The following is a 22,355-nucleotide window of genomic DNA, read 5'->3' on the forward strand; positions in this document are numbered from 1 at the left end:
CTGAAGGCGTAAAAACTGACTTAATTTGTTGTGGACGCTATGCTGAGTCAATATATGGGATAATTTAATAACTTAAATGATAATTCCAGAGTGGATTAAGCATCATTTAATTTGCAATAATAAAAGAAGACATCACTTTGTTGTTGCTAAGCTTAGTTTCTTTAGATTTTCAACAAATCCACTATTCTGCTAAGTTTCAAATGTAAACAAATATGGCTGCTATAGTAAAAAAAAATTAGGCTTAGCTGCACTTAAAAAACTTTTAATTTGTTGATAATTCCACATATATTGCATACAGGTTAACTAATTAAGCAAACAAAACAAAAAAGAAACAGTTTTTCACAGACGATTGAGTATTTCTCATTCAATTAATTCAGTTTTCACTTAGCGACAAGGCAAAAATACATAAAAACTCAAAATATCTGTATTAAAAATTACGAAGTAAATCTTAAATGCTTATTTCCTCGAAAAAATTCCAGAAAGGATTAAGCATGATTTAAATAATAAATGAAGGCAATATCTTTGTTGTTGTGAAGCTAAGTTTCTCTAGATTGGCAACAAATCCGCTACTCAGCTGTTTCAAATGTAAACAAGAGCAATGGCCGCCATCAAATTAGGCTTAGCGGCACTTAAACATTTTTTAAATTGTTGATAATTTTACAACTATAGCATGCAGGTTAAATAAAGGCGTAAAAACCTTAATCGGAAGATAGGAACAACATAATTCAATCATTTTTACAGCAAAAAAAATGTACAATTTATAAACATATAAGAGTAAAGAAACTGAGATCGCTGAGCCGGGTAACAGATTGGATATATTTATAAATATATTTATATACGTTTGGCATGGCCAATTGAAAGCAAAATAGGAGGTGCACATCTAAATGTTATAGCAGTCCTATATACAAAATTTCAATGTTCTGAGGCTACTTGTTTTTGAGTTATGCGAGATACAAACATATGTACGGACGCCACGAAAAAAATCGCTTCTGAATCCATTTTAAATCAGTTTCATAATTTGGTTGGGGGAAAGGATTTCTTTATTCTGTCCTTACGTACAGATATACTGCAAAAACATTGTTAAATTGCATTCAATAGTGGTAAAAATGGATATTTTCATTGAAATGTGATACCTGAATTTTTTTGCGTTTACAATACTTCCTTTTTACTTTGTACTAGGAACTAAAAAGAACTTTTATGACAAAAGTCTCTATGGATGATATTTACATCCTCAAGCCAGCAGATATTATTCAGCGTAATGAAAATTAAATAAAGCATATGAATGCATGAGCACTAAAATTTGTGCGAGTTAATTACTGTCCCATATAACACTCAATAATTTAACTAAACCACATTAATTTTACCGATCCTTGAAATCAGGAGGAACACATAGTGAGAAAGTACCATATAATCCCTTAAGTAAATGCATATCAAAGGAATAATCAGTTTTGCACTGTATGATTTAAGTCAGTGGTCGGCAAACTTATTAGCCAAAGAGCCAAATATGAACATTACAACAATTAAAAAAAATTGGGAGCCAAATCTGCTTGTTTAGTAAACTTTTATTACACTAAATAAAACTAAATTTAATACTTCATAAATATTTATTAATGCGAACAAATGTGCTTGCATCACCTTGGAAAGTTTGAGTAAGTCAGGTTTGTATGTTGTTGTTTTTAATTTTAGACATGATTCCAAGTTCTCATCAGTAAAACGACTTCTCAGTTTACTCTTGATAATGTTTGTGCTTGAAAAAGATTTTTCGCATATATATGTAGAACCGAAAAGGGAAACAACAACAAACGCGAGCTTTTTCAGCTGATCGTAAGAGTCAGGAATACTATTCCATGCATTGAAAATGATCATATCTTTCTTCTCCAGGTCATTCAAAGCAGACCAATTGTGTTGTGAACTAAGATCACATTTTTTCTTCTCCAATATTTCCAATTCAGCACAAAGATGTTCAAATTTAGAACGCCATATCTCCTTGTTTTTTAACTCCAGGAATTGCATTTCAAAGCTACCAATGTCAATTTCAAAAGGAGAAAATTTCAACTCGGTTATCGTAGCATTAAGAGGATTTTTGACAAATGCTAAAGTTGCTCTGCTGTTTTTAAATTCCTGAAACCTGCTGAGAAATGCATCCCTCATATTTAAAATTATTGTTTTAAAATGGTGTTTATCAATAGAGGAATTATTTTCTTGGCGATGCTTCAGCAGGCTCGGAAAGTGAAACAATGTTTCCCTTTCAAAATCCTGTGCAAAAATTGATAATTTGTTTTCAAATGTTATTACTTCTTCTAACACCGAAAAAAATTAAGTTTCCTTTCCCTTGTAGTTTACGATTAAGCTGATTTAGATGAGATCTAACGTCTACCATAAAATAAAAGTTTCGGATCCATTGATTGTCTGTTAGTTCTGGATAGTGAACGCCCTTCTCAAGGAGAAAGGCTTTAATTTCCGAAACAAAGGGACGCGAAACATTTTAAAACGTTCCCTCTTGATAACCAACGTACCTTGTTATGAAGCAGACACTCTCCATTTCAAATAAAAATTCTTTGAATTGGCGATGATTAAGAGCTTTAGCTAAAATGGAGTTGATAATAGTAATCACTAATTCCATAACTTTACAAATTTTGTTCCGAAATGTTTGCGCACGAAGCACTTCTTGGTGAATGATACAATGGTAAACAAGTATCTCGTGATTAATTTTTCCTTTCAAAATAGCAACAACCCCTTTTCTTATGCCACTCATACTTTTGGCCCCATCTGTTGAAATCGACACAATTTTATATCGAGGGGAATATGATGTTTATCCATACACTCAATTACAGCACTGGCGATATCTTCTCCATGCGTCTGACCTTTGAGTGGCAATAATCCTAAAATCTTACAAAAAGTGAAACTTGTGCTGTATCATTTATGTCACAATACTCGTCAACTGCTATTGATAAAGCCGAAACCAATTTCAGATCTTCGATATGCTGGGTGGTTATATTCGAATACATTTTAATTGTTCTATCTTTAATGGTTTTGGCAGACAATGGTAACTCTTTAATTCTTTTCAGAATATTTGCTTTGTTCTTAAAATCTCGAAATAGCTCTTCAAATGCATTTATAAAAACAATTTTTTTTAAGTATTTGCCGTCTGTGTACGGTTTTCCTTTCTTAGCAATCTCTTGGCTACAAACAAAACTTGCCATATTAATATTGCTGGAAGATTGCATCCAGTTATTAAATACAGAAGTTGACGACTCTTGACTCTTCTGAAGTTCCTCACCTGCTTTCGTCCCTGCATCACCGGTAGAATATTTAGTGCTAAATGACCCGTGCTTTCTTGTAAAGTGTCTCTCTAAATTTGACTTCTTGTTATGCGCGAATTTCTCCTTACAAATAAGACATGTCGGAAGTCCATTCAAGTTTTGAATAAACGCAAAATTCTCGGTCCACTTAACTTTAAATTCGCTTTTTTCATCTTCCATTTTTCTTTGCTTTTTTTGGTAGCCATGTTAATTGGGATGCCTATAAAAATATTCCAAATGTATTTTTTTTTAAAGCCACCAGTAAAAAATTATTATCATTATTAAATTGATGAAAATAAAAATTTAAAAAAAATCTTTTTTAAAAAATGCAATTTTATTAGTATATGTAACTGCACTAAAAAGAAAAAAATAATTTTTTCCATCATCAGAATAACAAAACTTTTAATATGACCAAAAATGGAAGAAAACTTCCAACATTTTGACAAATAGAAGTTATCGTGTGTGTGTGATTATGGCAAAGCCTCGAGAGCTATCTGCCTAGGGGAGGATGCCTTCGTGGAGGACTTTCTAAGGGAAACTAGCTCATATACCTTTTACACATGGGGAAAACCATGAAAACGCCCATGCAGCCAGCCCGTTTGCGGGATTCGAACCTCGGACCGAACTACCAGTGTTCAGTGACTTTACTGCTCGGCCGAATAGAAGTTATCAAAAAATCGATTATAAATTTTGTACCGGAACCACAAACATACATAGCAGGTGTAATAAAATCGTATAAAAATACCTGTTAGATGTGCAACTAGATTAAAAAATACAACAACTTTTTAATAAGACAGAACAACGGCAGACACGGTAGATAAGAAGACAAAACTGTTCACACTGCAACTGCTGCTCTGTGATGCCAATTTGTACCTTCACTACTTTATAAAAAGCATGCACACGCATGCCGGCAGCTTGTACATGGTTTATGTTTACGTTTACGAAAACTAATAAAATTAAACTCTATGTTCATTACGTATTTTTACAACAATATAAAATTTTAATTACCTATCTATCTTTTTACTCAAACGAAAAATTATACATGTTCTCGATTTATAGAAGAATTTTAATTTATCAAAATAAAATGTAATTTTTTTCTTACCAGTTATTTTTAAATGAAAATATTATTGCGCCATCCGTGGATATTTGTACCAGAGCCGCACTTAAGGAGCCAAAGAGCTACATGCGGCTCTGGAGCCGCACTTTGCCGACCACTGATTTAAGTGAATAAATGTTGTAAATGCACAGATGTTAAATTTCCTATTATTTTGAATAATAAAGTCTTGTTTATACTTTGTAAATCCTCAAAACAAAAAGTATATTCTCTTTTAATCATCTGTTATTTTGCTCAGCTTTCAGTGCTCATCAGCTATTTCTCAACTATGTATTCTAGAACTAGGGTAATATGCAAAGAATTGATGAGTACAGTTGCTGTCAATTACATGATCATTATATAAATTTAAAGTGACTTCAAATAAACTTTATGGCAACTTTCATTTTTATATTCATATATATATATGTTACGGTGAAACACTGAAATTTGGAGAATGTCGACTTTCTCCGGTGAATGTCATTCACATAGTCGCTCGGTGTATGTCCGAAATATTTTCCAAATACTCTTATTTCTGACTTACACCGGTAAATGTCGACATTCACCATGTACTAATGGTGAATGTTGAACATATAAGAATAGTATTATATTTTCTTCTCTGTAATTCAGTTGCGAAAAACGCACTTGAGACTTAAAATAAGAACTTAAAACACACAGTACATTCAAAATGAGAAAGGAAAATAATAGAAGTTAAAAACTTTCTAAATTATGTGATTCAAACTTTATTTATTGCAATAACTTAAACTATTATGACACTTTGAATTGCACAAGAGGCCCTTGTTTTTACAACTGCATTTTTTTGTGGAACTCTTCCTTTTGCAGTGACAGCGTGTACATGTACTCCTCTCCTTTCGACCTACACTAGAGCATATCTGTGATTGTCGACATACACTGTTTAGGGTCCGAATGTAGAAGAATGTAATGCAATATTCGATCTTTCACTGACGTAGTTTTTGAATGTAGACATTCTCCGGTGAAAGTCGACATTCTCCAATTTCGGTCTTTCACGGTAACATATATAAATACACATCTAATAAGTCATATACTTACATAGAAAGAGAGAGAGAGATGTGATGGTTTAGAAGTTTTTGATGTATGTGTGCTAGTATTAATGTAATAAATAAGATTAACCATAATGAATAAGATTTACAGTACAAATGTTTTTCATCATGAATAATAATAAATCCATAAATTTCAAATGTTTCAGTAGTGCCAGCATTTACAATGAAAGTATAGTTTCTAATCTATTTATAATCTAAAATGTATTTCATAAATAATATAAAATAATGGCATACAAATTTAATGAGTATTATCATTATTACTTAAGCTATGTTTTCCCTTTTTATGCACCTTTATGTTGTTTACAGTGTGTTGCTGCCTATGCAGTATACAATTTAAATGATAAGTAATTAGTAAAAAAGTAGTCCTACATTCATAAACAGATTTTTAAAAATTATTTACCTTAAATTAAATGAAAAAAATTCTGTTATATAACAATAATGATATTTCTATGGGTCAGTACAAAATGTAATTTTGGCAAATTTTTGGCAATGAAAAATTTGTACTTAAAACACCAAAAGTACAAGAATGTCATAATATACTCTGTACTCTAAAATTTAGATGATTATAAATTTAACCAGTGTATGAACATTTTAAAAATAACTTAGATGGTTATATTATAAAAACACAGCATAAAAATATAGTTTTTATTATTATTATTTCTTTGATAAAATCGGCATCCATTTCTATTTATTTCAAACTACAGTCATCACCATATTGGAAATTCCTTCAGAAGCAGAACTTTCGTCTGATTGGTTTATCTTTACATGGAACACACCTAGAAATGAAATGTTTTTAGCAAAGTTTCAAAATAATCGCTTCCTTGGCTAGACAGAACATCAGTTCTAGTCACGCTGGTTTTTCTTGGGTTCAAAACAATGCTACCAGAATCTTGCTTCTCAGAAATTTCCGGACCAGCTGCGCGTGTTGCTAGGTTTGGTAACCCCTTTAAATGAACAGTGCTTATTTGCTGTTTATTGTGCTGTTCATTTTGCACCACCCTACTGTAGCCTATTACTTCAGAATAGGCAACTAAAGGCCATTTCTTTTCCCCCAGTCATGACTAATAATCATCGCAATGACAGCTGTGAAAAAAATTCATATCCTCTAATTCACTAAAATCTCCTAATTCTCTCTGTGTGATGACAATGACATGTTATGATCGCAAATGTGGGGAGTGTTGTTCTTTGTGGATGAAATGATTGTGAAGAAATTATTGGAAGGCGAAAACAAAATCGTACAAAACATTTTAGGAGAAAACATCGCAAAACAGAAAATCGGTAAACATATATCGCAGTTCCAAACATAATTGTAAAAAATACTGTTGAAAAGTTCTGCAGTTTTAAAATATTGCTGTAGAAAATATTGTTGCAAAAAATTGCATGATGTCAAAAAAAATCGTATTGCATCTACAAATCATCATGATATACTGAGGCATAATTATGCATTGAAGAAACAGGTTTTCAAACTTTGAAACTTTTAAGTACATGTTTGAACTACTAATCCAGCATTATTAAAGAGATTACTAATAATTAAATTTTATAAAAAAGATTAATTAAATAATGATTTTTATTTGTTAAAAGAAAATTGCTGTTATTAAAATATGCATATTTTAGAAATTGTTTCAATGTATAAGTATATAATTTTTTTTTTGAAGTTATCACATGCTAATATTTTAGCATTGTTATATACTATATTTTCAAGAGTGTGAGTTAATTTTTGGTACACTTAAAAACTCTTCATTGACATTACTTACTTTTAAAGAAGGAACATTGTTATAAAAGTTTATATATAAGTTCAATTAACTGCTATAGATAGCATTAATTTTCTGCTCATTTTCAGTTCTTGATTGCTTAAGTTTTTCTTTTTGCTTTTCCAGTAAAAATTCGTTAATTCAAAAATATGAAATACGGAGGAAAAAGTATTTCTCATTCCCTCTCGCATTCACAAATCATTATGCAAATATGCATCTAAAACTTTTAGAGTCTGAAAGTGTATGGCTGCAATATTATCATCATGCAATGATTTCTAGCTACTTTATTTTTTACCACAATATTTTCTATACTGTTTCTAAAATGTGAAGTTTTCGAATTACTTTATTTTCTGTGGTGAGATTTTGTATTGCAATGTTTTGACCTTGTGTTGTATTTTTCACAGCAATTTTGCCACAATATTTTCACTTGTAAACAGATGCGACACCTAGTATCCGTATCACTGAAAAAATGAGAATGTTATACTGTGAAACATTTCAAATGCATCATCTCCTTTGTTTTGGCAAAAACAAAGGTCCAATTTTGCCATTATATCATAAACTACATTCAGTGGTCTTTTACGAATGTAAGAGCTTCTTGTGCTCTTACATTTTGAGAATTATTTTCAAACCATGGTAACATTTTAACATAGTTGCCATTTCATTTTAAAATCATATTATTCTTATTAGAATATTCTGTATATATAGGCAAATCCAGAATTTACCAGAACAGTCACATTACAAATATTTCATAATTATTGATCCTACAATTGGGCCTTGCTAGTTTAGTATTTCTCTTACCTACTTGCCTAATGGCATCTACTTGAGAAGAGAGATTCATCTTTGGTACCATTTTTTGTGTATCCTTTCATTTTTGCAATATGTGACAGAAAGAACAAACAACTTTTGTGAAATTTAATATTTTGTTGAGAAAAACAGCTACTGAGTATGTTGTTATGCTTTAAAAAGCCTTTAAAACGATGCTTTGAGTAAAGGACAAGAGTGCAAGGTAATTCTCCAGATTTGAAAATGGTGTATTGAACGAAGATTGCTATGACCTGGACATCCATTGATGAGCATGGATGAAGAGAATATTGTGACAGGCTATTGATTAAAATCACCAAAAAAGCCATTGGTCAGATTTAATGTTGCCCGTCTGACTCTTCTTGGAGAAAGAATTTGGTGAATAGCATGAGTGGTGCTTGTGTCTCACTCATGCTATTCACCAAATTTTCTTGCTTAGTGCAACTTTCTTCTCTTTCCATGGATAAAGAAAGCTTCCAAAAAGCAGTTTGGTGGATAAAAAAGGAATTCAGTGATATGAATGAAGTACAAGAAAATATATTTTGTGGCTTGAAAAATATTTCATGTCTTTCAGTAGGAGTATAGAAATTTCAGTAGTTAGTATAGAATGAATCTATACTAACTACTGAAGAGTTAAAAGAAAAGATTAATTGTCCACTGTGAGCAGTAAAATCATTGATAATTCAACCTGGGTTTTAATACTAGCAAAAGGGCTAGCTGCGTGAAAGATTTAGTGGTTTTCTCTCCATATGTAATGTGAATATGAGCCACTTTCTCTTGTAAAGTCCTTCATGAAGGCCTCCTTGCCCTAGGCAAATAATCCTTTTGTGGTTTGTCATAATTTAAGTAATCCAGCGCAATCCAAATATCCATGTTCAATTTGAAGATACTTGGAATCATGTCTAAGCTTGGCAGATGAGTTCAACATGAATTTAGTCGAAGAGAATATGTGAACATTTGTGATGCTGTGCGTTCACATGGAAAAAAAAATTACCCCCCCCCTTTTTTTGGACCATCTAGTGACTCCAGTGGTTCAAAGCTTACGGAATTTCATTTATGAAAGAAATATACGAGGCACTTGAAATGGATCGTCTAGACATTTTCACCAATAAGTCAGCAGATTTCTTTTGGAATAATGTAAACAAGTCTGTTATATCATTGGAAGATTGTTATTGATTCAGATGAAAATATAGAATTAATTAAATTAGTATTGTTTTTATTTCGGCAATTTTCTCTTAGCAGGTTGTGGTAGCTTGTTTATTTCACATCATGAACAGCTGTGCAATCATAATACATGTAATGTTTTAATTGTGCAATTAAGAAGGTGTGAACAATGTTAAATTTGTGCAAGTCTATCTCTCTCTTTTTTATTTTATTTATTTTTTTAAAACAAAATAAGATTGTTGTATACATGGGGAGAACAGTTTTATTCTTCCTATGTAAACAGTCATCTGTTCTCACTTAAAAAAAATTAGAAAATTGCACAAATTTGGTATTCTGAACATAAAATATTTTGTATTTATTATATATATAATAGTTATTTATTTATTTTTTTTTTTTTTTTAAGTTCTGTGTATCTTTAGGGTTGCTGCTATCTAGTTCGATTCTGCAGCAATATTATTAAGTGGCACTTTGTTAGCAGAAAAGCATTCATATTTCTTTGAAAACTAATTTAAAAAGTGATACTGCTTACGGAATGACCTGACACATCAAAAATGTATGCTAAAACTAATTGGAAATAAGCCTCATATTTTAAATTGTGTTATTTGCATTTTAGGAAATCTTATTTCCATATGCATATTGTTATAAAAATGGTTTATGTTTTTAAGCATCTTTTAAGGTCTGTTTTTCTTTCTTTTAGTGTTCTATTTATGAATCTGGCCTGACTGATATTATCACAATTGCTGTAGATCAAAGTGGGTTACCAGTTGGGGTATCCATATCAGCATCACCACCTTACTGCATAGGAGCAGATATCTCTGATCCTAAATTAAATACTTTTAATACTACAGTCAACTTTGTTTCACTTGTCAATGGCCCAGCGTATGTAGTATTTTAAAATTTAATATTTTTGTATGAAATGTAATTATTTTTATGTTAGTTTTAAAATAGTGCTTTATTTTTTGTTTTTATATTTTAAAAATAAGCATTTTTATTAATATTGTTTATAATAATACTGTTGTTTTACTGCTGTTAAGTTGTAAACCAAGGATGTCAAACTCGCGGCCCGTGGGCCGCATGCCATTTATTGGGCCATTTATTGTGGGCCGCACGTGCACTCAGAACTTGTACGCATCCCCCGATAGCCGAATGTGGCCGAACTCATGGTCTCAGTTTTCCAATCATAGTTTTGTACGATATATTGGTGCATGCATGTGCATGCACTTTGCTTTATTATTAATTATTACTTAATTCATATTGTTATGGATTTCATAGTTATTTATTTAGTTTTTTTAAAATTTAGAATTGTAATTAGATTTGCTTAAACAAAAGGGCTAGTTCATTCGAGCAACATCTCGCCGACACAAGCCTCATAAGGGGAGTTAACTAGAAGTAATCTGACGTCACTGTGTGGCATCTGCTCTGATTTCACACTTTTAAAGCAGTAGTTCAATTCTTCTCTGAGGCGATTTTCTGGAGGTCGCATATTCAAAATTAATTTTAATTACGTATATTTGTTTTCCAATAATGTAAATATTTAAAATAATTTATATATATATATATAATTTTAGTCAATTTTGCTTTTAAATTCTATATTGTAAAGTATTGTTTATGTAATATGGTTTCTTGCGCTGTAGTAACATGGCATAACACTTATAAAAATACTAGCAGCTTGGCTGCCAGCCTTCGTCTGGCTTTTAAATGTACCGGAAAAATGGCTGAAGGGAACACCAAACGTTAAATTTAAAAACTGCATAGAATTTTACCCTGCAGAACAACTTCATAAAAAAAGTTATTACGCATAACAAAATTACAATTTAAATGAAATAAGCAATATCCCTTAATACAAATATTAATTATCCTAATAAATAAATTAAATATCTTTCCTTTGCTTTCAAATGGTATAAAGGAGGTTAAGAACTTTGTTTCCTAAAAAAATCACTCAAAACTTTTCAATATCTTAAAAACAGTGAAATGAGCAATAAATAACATAAAAGAATACAAAAAACAAAAAATTCTAAAAAGCAAAGCATAATTAATGAAATTATATTTTCTTGAGAAAAAAATTACAATGAAATAAGCTATATCCCTTAATACAAATATTAATTATCCTAATAAAAAAAATTAACCAACTTTCCGTTGAATAAAAAAAATCATGCAAAAATTTTCAATATGTTACAAACAGTGAAATAAGCAAAAAATAACATGAAAGCAACTCAAAAAAAACAAAAAGTTCCGCACAGAATTTTACCCTGCAGAACAACTTTATCAAAAAAAAAAAAAAGATTTTAAATTACGTCCAAAGGGGCATTTTTTAACATTTTGTGTGTTACCTTTCTTTATTAAATATCATGTTCCTCGCACTTAAACCATAAGATCCAGTGCAACAGCAATATCGCAAAATAGTTTTAAAACGAGCATATCTTTAGAATTTCCGATACAGAGACTCACGCGCTGGAGATAAAAATGTTTTTTCTGCACAACATTGCCATTGCTCGCTTTGAAATCCTTGAGTTTGTTAATCAAAAATTCGTCAAAGTTTTAAAAAATAGGAAATCGATCATAAAACAAATTTCAAATTTGGTCTTCCACATGCTCATATTCGTTGGAGGATTACGTTATTCAAAATTCGATGACTCTATGTACCGTTGTTTTATCACAATACGAGAAATATACATACATTTATGCAGATTTTTCATTATTTAATTTCTTCAAATATAATGCAGGACTCTAACATTTTGTGGCAACAGTTTGAAAAGTGAACCGACATTTATGAGTCCGACGCAAAATGCCAAAACGAAACTAATAGTCCTTCGGGATTCAAATCCCTTTGGACTAAAAAAAAAAAAAAAGAAAAAAAAGAAAAAAAGAAAAAGTATTATATATATATATAAAGACAATGAAATATGCCAATTTCTTAAAAATAGTGACATAAGAAATACGATGAAAAATTGTTGCCAAAACCCATATTCCTAAAAGAATGAAACTATTCAAAATGATGCGATTTCATCAAAAATCTATCAACAACAATAAAAAAGGAAAATTGTTGCCAAAATCACATTTTTAAAGATGTGAGAAGTGTACTCGGGAGCTTCATTTAAAAATTTTTTTAAAAATGCAAAATATTATCATTTTTCCAAAATTCTTTTTGTAAAAGCAGTCGCAAGGATGAAAGTTTAACGTGTACAAAAATCAAAGAAAAATAAATTGTACATTTTTAAAAATAAACTTTTTCAGGAAAAAATCCCTTTGATAAGGTGTTAAGCTCACTTTGTTAAATAAACTCGTATTGAATCGATTTATTGAAACACAAAATTTATTTTAAGTTCATAAAATAGCTAAGTGCCTACGTTTCATGACAATGTGAAAATGGAGTGTGTAGAATAAAATCTCGCTTTCCTATAACCCAATATGTCTCAAAATGACTCGATTTCGTCACAAAACATAAAATAAAAAAATTCGAATTCGAATTTCGAAAAAATCGCTTCGAGGTGCACTGGCTCTTGCCTAGATGCACCTATGTACCAAATTTCGTAGCCGTGGGTCTATTAGCTTACGCACAGTGCAAACGAAAGACACACAGACTCTTTCTTTTATTATATGTAGAGATATGAAATGAAGAGATATTGTATTTCACACTTTCCCAAAGGACAATTTGTTTTTAATGAAAGAATGGGCACAGAAAAGTCGCAGACAAGATTCTGTTAATGAGAAGAGTGCAAGAATTTGAATGTAATTGGCTTTTTAATTACTAAACTAGAGAAACATTATTTTGAAGTAAATAGAGATGCAATTCATTTATTATGCAGAGAGCTAAATTTTATTACGATATGTTTCTTAAATAGAAATGCATATGATTTTTCCCAGAGGAAAGGAACACAAAAAAGAGGATTACTTCGATGTGGTAACTAATAAATAATATTCAAACAGTTTTTAGTTGCAGTGCGACTGTAGTAATTATTTATAACATTTGCATTTACATATAATATGTTTTGATTTGAAATATATCTGTATGACTTTTTTAGAAGTTAATAGCATAAAACATACTCGAACAAGAATTACTTTTGTTAAGCACCTGTTAAAGTTATTTTTATTATATTCTTTGTAACTAATTATTAATTCGATTTTGTGCTACTTGAGCATTCTAGATAAATTATAGTAGTATAAAACATCAAAGTAATTGGCATTAAAAGACCTGCCTCCTTAGACCCCACTTTTGAAAAGTTAAATTATTTATTTTAGGTATTGTGAGTAAAGCTATTTTGTCAAATTTAAGACAACAGTTTTACATGTTCTATTTATTTAAATGTAATATAGATGTGATTATAAGTTATTTAGAAAATATCTGATACTATCTTAGTTTTAAAATAAAGGATCTTTTACATCCTTTTTCAAATCTCTGTAATACTTCTGAAGACATAGCGATAAGTTGCTTACAGTCTTATGGAGGACTAAACACTATTTACATTTAGTAAAAGGCACATTTCTTATAACTCCATGATCATTCTCATGTAATGTTATTGTATAAAATCCACTTCTCATCTCCAGTAATAAGCCCTTTCAAAATAGGCACTTCCTCATTTCTTTTCAGAAATCTTCTGCTTTGTTAAAGTATGGGGTACTCATATGTCTTACTCTCTTTCATATCAATTCTACAAATGATCATATATTGTACTTTGGGAAATATTTAAACTATGTGATAGTAATTAAGACACAATAACACGCCGAACAAATACTAATTCAGAAGTCAAACAACAAAAATCAGCGTTATATTTTCAAAGGAGTAGTTTCGATGGTTTTACCGAACCACCATCTTCAGCTGCAAAAGCGCAAATGAATGAGATAGGATATAATGATCAGATGAGATAAGAAAGCCTGGATAGAAAATAAGCTAGTGGTGCCATCTGTTGATGAAACCAGAACTAAAACATAATTTCTTTAAAGGCCAAAGGCAAAAATGGATTGGAATTAGGATCATTAACTAGAACAGAAAGATTTTTTTTGAATGTGAAATGCCTCTAGAAAATCCAAGTCTCCAATGGAAGATGTTTTTTGAATAATTTTGGCAACAGAAAAATTGAAAGTGTGATTTTCGGACCAACAATGTTGGGCAACAGAAGACTTCTGTGTTTCCTTTTTTCTAACATATGCCTCGTGTTCCTTGACGCGAAATTTTAAGCCTCTCTTATTTTGGCCAATGTAAATTAAACCGCACTGGCTAGGAATCCTATAAACACCCCAGTAATTCATATCCAGAATGCGGTCCTTGAGTATGGAACTCGGAATTTTATTGATGGGAGAGTAAACAACCCGAAAGTTAAATTTCTGCAAAATACGTGCAACTTTATAGCTAATTGATGGAAAGAAAGGAATGACAACATAATTTTTATATTCTCCTAAAACAAAAGTGTGCCTTTTGGTGTCTTGAGGTAAGAATTTCTTAACTGCTTGAGTTAATATTGTGTGAAAAGCCCTTGTCAATAGCTATTGCTTTTAAATAGTTTAGTTCTTTGTCAAGGGATAGTTTGGAAAAGCAAACTTGAAGAGCATGGAAAACATAAGAATAAAATAAAGCTAACTTTTGTTTATTCAGATGACATGATTTAAAGTGTAGTGGAAGGCAAACCGATCAAGGTTTACGGTAAACTGTAGTACTGGAGTTGGATGTGTTACGTGTGACCGAATGTAAAGAAACGGAAGAGAATTGCAAGTCTCAAGTTCAAAAGTGAACTGAATAGCAGGATCGATAGAATTCGTTGTTGAAAGAACTTTATTTAAATCATCTTTATTACCTTCAAACAGGGTAAAAGTGTCGTCTACGTAGCGGAACCATACTGGGAAATTTAAAGTTTCAAACAATTTTGATTCATAATAATGCATGTAGATATCAGCCAGGATGGAACTGAGGGGGCTTCCCATGGCTAATCCCTCAGTTTGCTTGTAATATTTATTTTGGAAAACAAAATGTGTTTGTTTCAAACAGAGTTGAGTGAGAGAAATTAGCTCATCAATTTCGATGCAAGTGAAATGAAATTCGCGAAGTCTGGTTTCTAGACATCTTAATGAACTCTCCACTGGAACATTGGTGAATAATGATTTTACATCAAAAGAAACCATGAGTAAATTTCTAGGAGAAATGTTTTAACCTTTTTTATAAACTCTAATGTGATGTGCTCTAGTGCAATCTGCTCGTAATGTGAAATTCAATAATAAACCTTTGAAACCAAATCTAACTCTGAGAGAAAGAGCTACAATGTGTGAAATTCATTCTATCCCGGATATTATCATTTCAAAGGCCAACGAAGGTAGCCAGATAGTCATCATGGATAAGAACACTTACATCAATGGTGTCACTTAACTCTTAAAAGAAGGACCATATAATCCGATTCTTAAAGATCCTTCACCTATCAAAAATAAAAACTGCGATCAAATCTTCACAAATCATTTCAAGCAACTTAAAACATTCGCTTGTCCCATCTGTTGCGAATTGTGCCAAATTATATGCTCCTCCCAAAATTCATAAAAGTGGTATTCCTTTTCGCCCTATTGTATCAAATTTAGGTACTGCCTCGTATCCTTTAGCTAAATATTTAGTTTCTAGATTTTCAACTCTATTAGACAATAACATTTACACCATAAAAAATTCAATAGAGTTTGTAAAAAAGTTTAAAAACATTTCTCCTAGAAATTTACTCATGGTTTCTTTTGATGTAAAATCATTATTCACCAATGTTCCAGTGGAGGGTGCATTAAGATGTCTAGAAACCAGACTTTGCGAATTTCACTTCTCTTGCATCAAAATGAGCTAATTTCTCTCACTCAACTCTGTTTGAAACAAACACATTTTGTTTTCCAAAATAAATATTACAAGCAAACTGAGGGATTAGCCATGGGAAGCCCCCTCAGTCCCATCCTGGCTGATATCTACATGCATTATTATGAATCAAAATTGTTTGAAACTTTAAACTTCCCGGTATGGTTCCGTTATGTAGACGATACTTTTACCCTGTTTGAAGGTAATAAAGATGATTTAAATAAAGTTCTTTCAACAATGAATTCTATCGATCCTGCTATTCAGTTCACTTTTGAACTTGAGACTTGCCATTCTCTTCTGTTTCTCGACATTCTGGTCACACGTAACACATCCAACTTCAGTACTACAGTTTACCGTAAACCTTCATCGGTTTTCCTTCCACCGTACTTTAAATCGTGTCATCCGACTAAACAAAAATTAGCTTCATTGTATTCCTATGTTTTCCATGCTCTTCAAGTTTGCGTTTCCAAACTATCCCTTGATGAAGGACTAAATTATTTAAAAGCAAAGCTGTTGACAGGGGCTTTCCACCCAACATTATTAATCAAGCAGTTAAAATATTCTCAACACACTAAAAGGCACACTCTTGTTTTAGGAGATTTTAAAAATTCTGTTGTCAGTTCCTTCCTTCCATCAATTAGCAATAAAGTTGCACTTTTGCAGAAATTTAACTTTCAGGTCATTTATTCTCCAATCAATAAAATTCCGAGTTCCATACTCAAGGACCCCATTCTGGATAGGAATTCCTGGGGTATATATAGGATTCCTTGCCAGTGTGGTTTAATTTACATTGGCCAAACTAAGAGAGCCTTAAAATTTCGCGTCAAGGAACATGAGGCATATGTTAAAAAAAAAAAAGGAAACACAGAAGTCTTCTGTTGCCCAACATTGTTGGTCTGAAAATCACTTCCACAAAGAACCTGGTAAATGTAATGTAGTGCTATTATAGTATCATTTTTTGATAAATTTTAGTGCAGTCTATCGCCATAATTAAAGTTATCAAATAACAAAAGTATGTCAACCTAAGTTGTCAACGGAAAATTCGATTGGAGCTGGTAGCATAAGTGGTAGCATGATAATTTTTTCTTGCCCAAATCCACCTACTATGATCAGAGTTGGCACTGAGTTAAAAAAAAAAAAAAATTGGGGGTGGGTGGGTTTAATAATTTATCAAATAGCAAAAACTTTATTTATCATAAATTAATTCACAAAGTAACAGAAAACTTTTATGAGCAAATGAAAAGAAGATTAAGACATGATTATAGCTCTACACAAAGAGTTGCATTTGTCAAAACATTGTATGCTCAGTCCTAGTCTATTATTTGCTTTATCTTTCTTAATACAAAGGTGACATTTTTTTTTCTTTTGACTGACTGCTGTCACTCGGAAAAGAAATACATTTTCATTGCAAAAATCTAGCATCTGATACTAACAAGGTTTTAGGTTTGGAAATGAGGCAAAACAGCAACATTGTGTTTGACATAAATTTTAATTAAATCTCTGTCAATTTTGAGGGTGATCAGGTACATGTGCTTTCTCATCAGCAGCACAAAAAAGAAGGAAGAATATTTATGCAAACAACAAAAACAAAGGGGTATCCTTTTGGTTTTGGTATAAATATGGTGATGGAGTGGAACTTGTACCTGAACGCCCTTGAATTTTATAGATTTCTAATTTAAATCTGTGCCAAACACACTGCTGTTTTGCTTAATTTTAAGTTTTATTTTGATGTATTTCTCTTCTTTCAAGGCTTTAGATAAGGGGTTGGTAAATACTTTTAACGGTGGTACAAAATGGTCTTTTTAATGCATCATTCAGGCAGTGCCCCTATTGTTTGCAGGACAAGACATCTCTAGCCAGTAGAAATTAAAAATTAAAAAATTATAAATATGCCAAAAACGAGATCTGTTCCTATTGGTCATCAAAAGAATCAACATGTATATTGTTTCATTTTAAAATGTAAACTTAAAGATGAAATGTCTCCCTTCAAGTTTCTTTTCCTAATCAGTCTTTTAATCCCAACAGTATTCGTATGTCATTATTTAATTTTAAAATTATAGATGTGTGAAATAATTAGACTATATAATTTGGCACATGCACATGTTTTCCAACATATCTAGTATTATCAGCTTAGGTTGATTGCTAGTACAGTCTGTGTATGTACATACACACTGTAACAATAGATGCACATTCATTTGGTTATTTGCATGCAAAATCAGGTAGAAAAGAGATGAAAATGTCATTGCATGGGATTTAATGACAGGCCAGATTAACCAATTAGAAGGTCCAGTGTTTGTTTCAATTAGATGAGATTAAATTTTTCTTTTAGGTGTTTGATGCACTGGCAAAAGATTAGTTATTACTAGAATCACAAAATATGGTGAAATATACTTAGATGCCATGCAAATGTTCCCCCCCCCCAAAAAAAAAAACACATCTCTGCTAAGCATTTAGTAAATGAAAGAAACTGGCTTCCAGCAGATGTATTGGCACATGTCCATGATGCCTTATTACTCTTTTAGAAGTTAGTAGCAGTGAAAATATTAAAAAAGTGTCAGGTGCAAATTGTAATTAATAGAATTTACAAGTTAGATATTTAAATTCCTTAATTAATTATTAGCACACTATTAGTACTATCGATTAAAATTTTTACTTTTTAATAGTTATAAAATGTGCATCTTACTATTTTAAATTCTTTAATTATTAGTATACTAATTTCAGAGTTGCCAACTCTCCTGATTTAGGCGGGAGATTCCTGATTTTCGACCGCTCTCCCGCCAACCCGATTTACAATATATTTCTCCCGACTTTTTCTTATTCTTAAAATTTCTCATGATTTTTATGGAACTTGGCTTAATACTTTGCTATATGAACCAAAAAAGTGATTTTGGACATCTGAAAGCAATTGAATTTTCTCTGGATTATATCTAAAACAAAACCTTGCAAATTAGATAACTTCTGCTTTGTGAGTGAGAGCATATACATATCCAGAAACGTCGTTCTCCAGTTCTCCAATGGGCGTCGTGCTCCACTGTGTGTCATCTGGCATATATGGCTAATCTTTGGAATATGGTAACAGGTAGTTTGGCGACATTTTAGTAAAGCGGTAAAGGTTACTAGGTAGGACTTTAGCAATAATCTGAGAAGTACACAGTTCGAATCACAGATTATTTTGTCTCAGAGAAATGAGAGATCATGAGACATGTCATGTGACATTTTCTGGAAAATTCCGATTGTGATTTTAGCTAATAAGCACTTAGAAACAATTTCGCTGCTAAAGTGCAGAATCGCCCACTTATTTGTTTGGCGCTTTTTACAAGAGTAAGAAGAATTGGATTTTTGTCAATTTTCTTTGACTTTTTAAGTGAAAATAGGTCGATGTGTTCATGGATAAAGTCTCAAGCTTGTGCGCAATACCTTTTTTGTGCAATTCTGGGATGTTTTTTTAAGTGAAAATAAGTCGACATGTACATGGATACCGCGTATGTGCAATTCTTAAAAACGTGCGAAGCAGTGGGCGATTCTGCACTTTCTCCCAATTTCTCACCTAATCTTCGTCATGATTAAGCACTTTTGTTCCATAAAAGTTCTAGCATAAGCATAATTCGGCTAGCAGATTGTTGGAAAAAATGTTGAGGGGGGGAAACATGCCTTTACTTCGTGAAAACAAAATGGCATAAAAAAAAAAAAAAAAAAAACTAGCAGGTTGCTGTAGCAGGGTTGGTCGCCAAAAAATCACCAAGTTACCATAATCTGAAGATTCATTGCATATATTAACCAATGAGGACAAAGCAAGCTGTTATTTGGATGTTCTTTAGTTATTTCGGTCATTTTGTCCTGAGTTGTGTGAGTACACGTGCCTTCGGAAAATAGTTTTAGAAATTATCATCTTTTGTTATGTCTGCGAGAAAGGTGAAATACTCGTATACGTTTCGAAAATCGTACACAGTTGAGTTTCCTTCCATTATTTCCTCAAGAAAATATAATGAATTTGCGATGTGTACCGCCTGTCGTTGCGATTTTCCGATTTCGCATGGTGGAAGGGCGGATGTTCTCAAACATGTGCGTACACCAAAACACAAGGACAACATGAGCTGTTTTGAAAAAAACGAAAAATTAAATTTTTCTTCGGAAACAAAGGACCAAAAAGTTATTAATGCAGAATGTCTGTTCTCTGCCTTTGTACAGGAGCACAACCTGCCACTGTATGCATCGGATCACGCTGCAGCTTTATTTAGAAAAATGTTTCCTGATAGTGAACAATAACCAAAACAGGTGTAATTGATAAAGAAATGGATTTGAAAAATAAATCTTCAGTTATTGATTGCATTAAAACAGCTCCGTTCTGCCTCTATAGGGATGGAAGCAATAATACCAGTTCAAAACTGTATCCAATTGTTTTTTCTTTTTTTAATCCGGAGTCTTCAGAAATTGAGTGCAGTTTAATTTCTGGCCCCACTTTAGAAGGGCATTTGACAGGCTTTAATATAGCACAGCTAATTCTTAAAACTTTAAAAGAAAATGTAGTCCCTCTGGATAATTGCTTAACACTTGGTGCCGATAATGCACCAGTATTGGTAGGCTTGAAGACTGGTATTGCAGGCGTCTTACGAAAGGAAAATTCAGATTTGAAGATTATGAGGTGCACCTGTCACCTCTTAAATTTAGCAGCTGAAAAAGGGGCAGCTTCTTTACCAATAAATGTGGATGAATACATTGTTGATATTTATTATTATCTTGAAAGGAGTTCTAAAAGGAAACAAAAATTGAAACATTTCCAACAGCTGCATAACAGCAGTTTACAATTAGAAAACTTGGATGAAGTTATAAAATCAGCTAGGATTGACACCCAGTGGAGTTTAATTGGAAAACTGAAAAATGCTGATGGAATTTTTAAATATAGTGAATTGTCTAGAATTATGTTGGCCATCTTGACAGTTCCCCATAGTAATGCAGAGTGTGAGAGGATTTTCAGTGTTGTTGCGAAAACGAGAACTAAATTTAGATCTAAAATTAGTGATGACACATTAGAAAAACTTTTATTAGTGAAAGCAGGCCTACGTGGCAATTGCTATGAACAAAATTATGAAGTTTCTTTTTTAAAGAAAGCAAAATCTGCCACTGTTTATAACATTTGTACGAAAACTGATTAAAGTTTTTTTTGTTTGTTTGTTTTGTTTTCTTAAACGATGCAAGTAATAAAAATGTTTTTTTACGTGTAAGGTATTTTTGTGTTGCTTGTGTTTAAGAATTAGTTACTATTTAAAGTTAATTCATTATTAAAAACTATATTTTCATCATTTAAAAAGTCTTTTTAACATTTTGAAAAATCTCCTGATTTTTGAGTGTCATAGGTTGGCAAGTATGTAATTTAAATTTCTATTGAATATAATTTGTGCATTCAACACAGGATAATATGTATATGGACAAAGGAAGGAAAATATGTATTGTGAATCAAAATTTTATGTTAAATATAATTTTCTTTATTAAGATATTTAAAAATAAGTTTTCTTTCTAGCCGCTAAATGGCATCAAAATATAAAAGTTTTCTGTCATGTATATGTTTCGCTTTAGTACTGACTTCTTTTATACCTCAAATTTTGAAATTTTTTAATTTTTATGCTTTGTGTTATAATACTTTCTTTATTTGAGATAATATCATTTTAAATCTAATTTGTTTATTGCAGACCTGATACATTAACTTACATTCAAAGATTAGAACAAGAGAAGGCAGAAAAGGCGAGGGGGGAACAAGGTGACAATAGATCATTTTTTGCCAAATATGTAAGTATATTATAAAAACCGTGCTTTAATTGGAGAGAAATATGCCAATGTAAAATTTAAAATTAGATAAAAATGCAGCCATAGACTGGTGTAGATTTTGAATAAAAATTGAAGAAAATCTGCTAAAAAATATTGGTACTTAAATAGAGATAACAACTATAATAGATTTTCCGTAAATATTCATGATTTTTATCCTGTGATAAAATTATGGATATGATAAAAATAATTAAGGAAAATGGGGAGCTTGGCAGCAATATTTTTTGAGACAATAAATTCTACCAATATGGGAAATTACTCTATTATGAAAAAGAGGGCCATCAAAGCTCGGAGTGTTAAAAGTGAAAAATTAGTAGAATTCACATACATGTGTACATAAATTTCTTTGAGACTGATTAACGATTGATATTTTTTTGACTAACATTAGAGGCTTGGTAGGGAAAAAGGGTTAAAAATAGAAGTGCAATGGATTTACATAGAAAAATGTAAGTGCAATGGATTTACATAGCTGCCAACTTTCCCAGTTTAATTGAGAAACTACCAGTTTCCAATATTTAGTCTTTATGGAAGATG

The 22,355-nt window shown here is 31.5% G+C and overlaps 1 protein-coding gene across 2 annotated transcripts in view; it reads left to right on the forward strand.

The window, feature by feature from the left end:
• The window catches only part of EMC10 (ER membrane protein complex subunit 10), a 55,062-nt gene that overhangs the window by 29,857 nt on the left and 2,850 nt on the right, over positions 1 to 22,355 (forward strand). For both annotated transcript variants that reach the window (XM_035369033.2, XM_035369032.2), the window contains exons 6-7: positions 9,888 to 10,069; positions 21,689 to 21,785. In XM_035369033.2, coding sequence (XP_035224924.2) covers positions 9,888 to 10,069; positions 21,689 to 21,785 — 279 coding nt within the window. The remainder of the gene's footprint in view (positions 1 to 9,887; positions 10,070 to 21,688; positions 21,786 to 22,355) is intronic.

Source organism: Stegodyphus dumicola, chromosome 4, assembly GCF_044657685.1.
Source record: "Stegodyphus dumicola isolate Sdum_Otavi_A_Nest chromosome 4, ASM4465768v1".
Classification (NCBI taxonomy): domain Eukaryota; kingdom Metazoa; phylum Arthropoda; class Arachnida; order Araneae; family Eresidae; genus Stegodyphus; species Stegodyphus dumicola.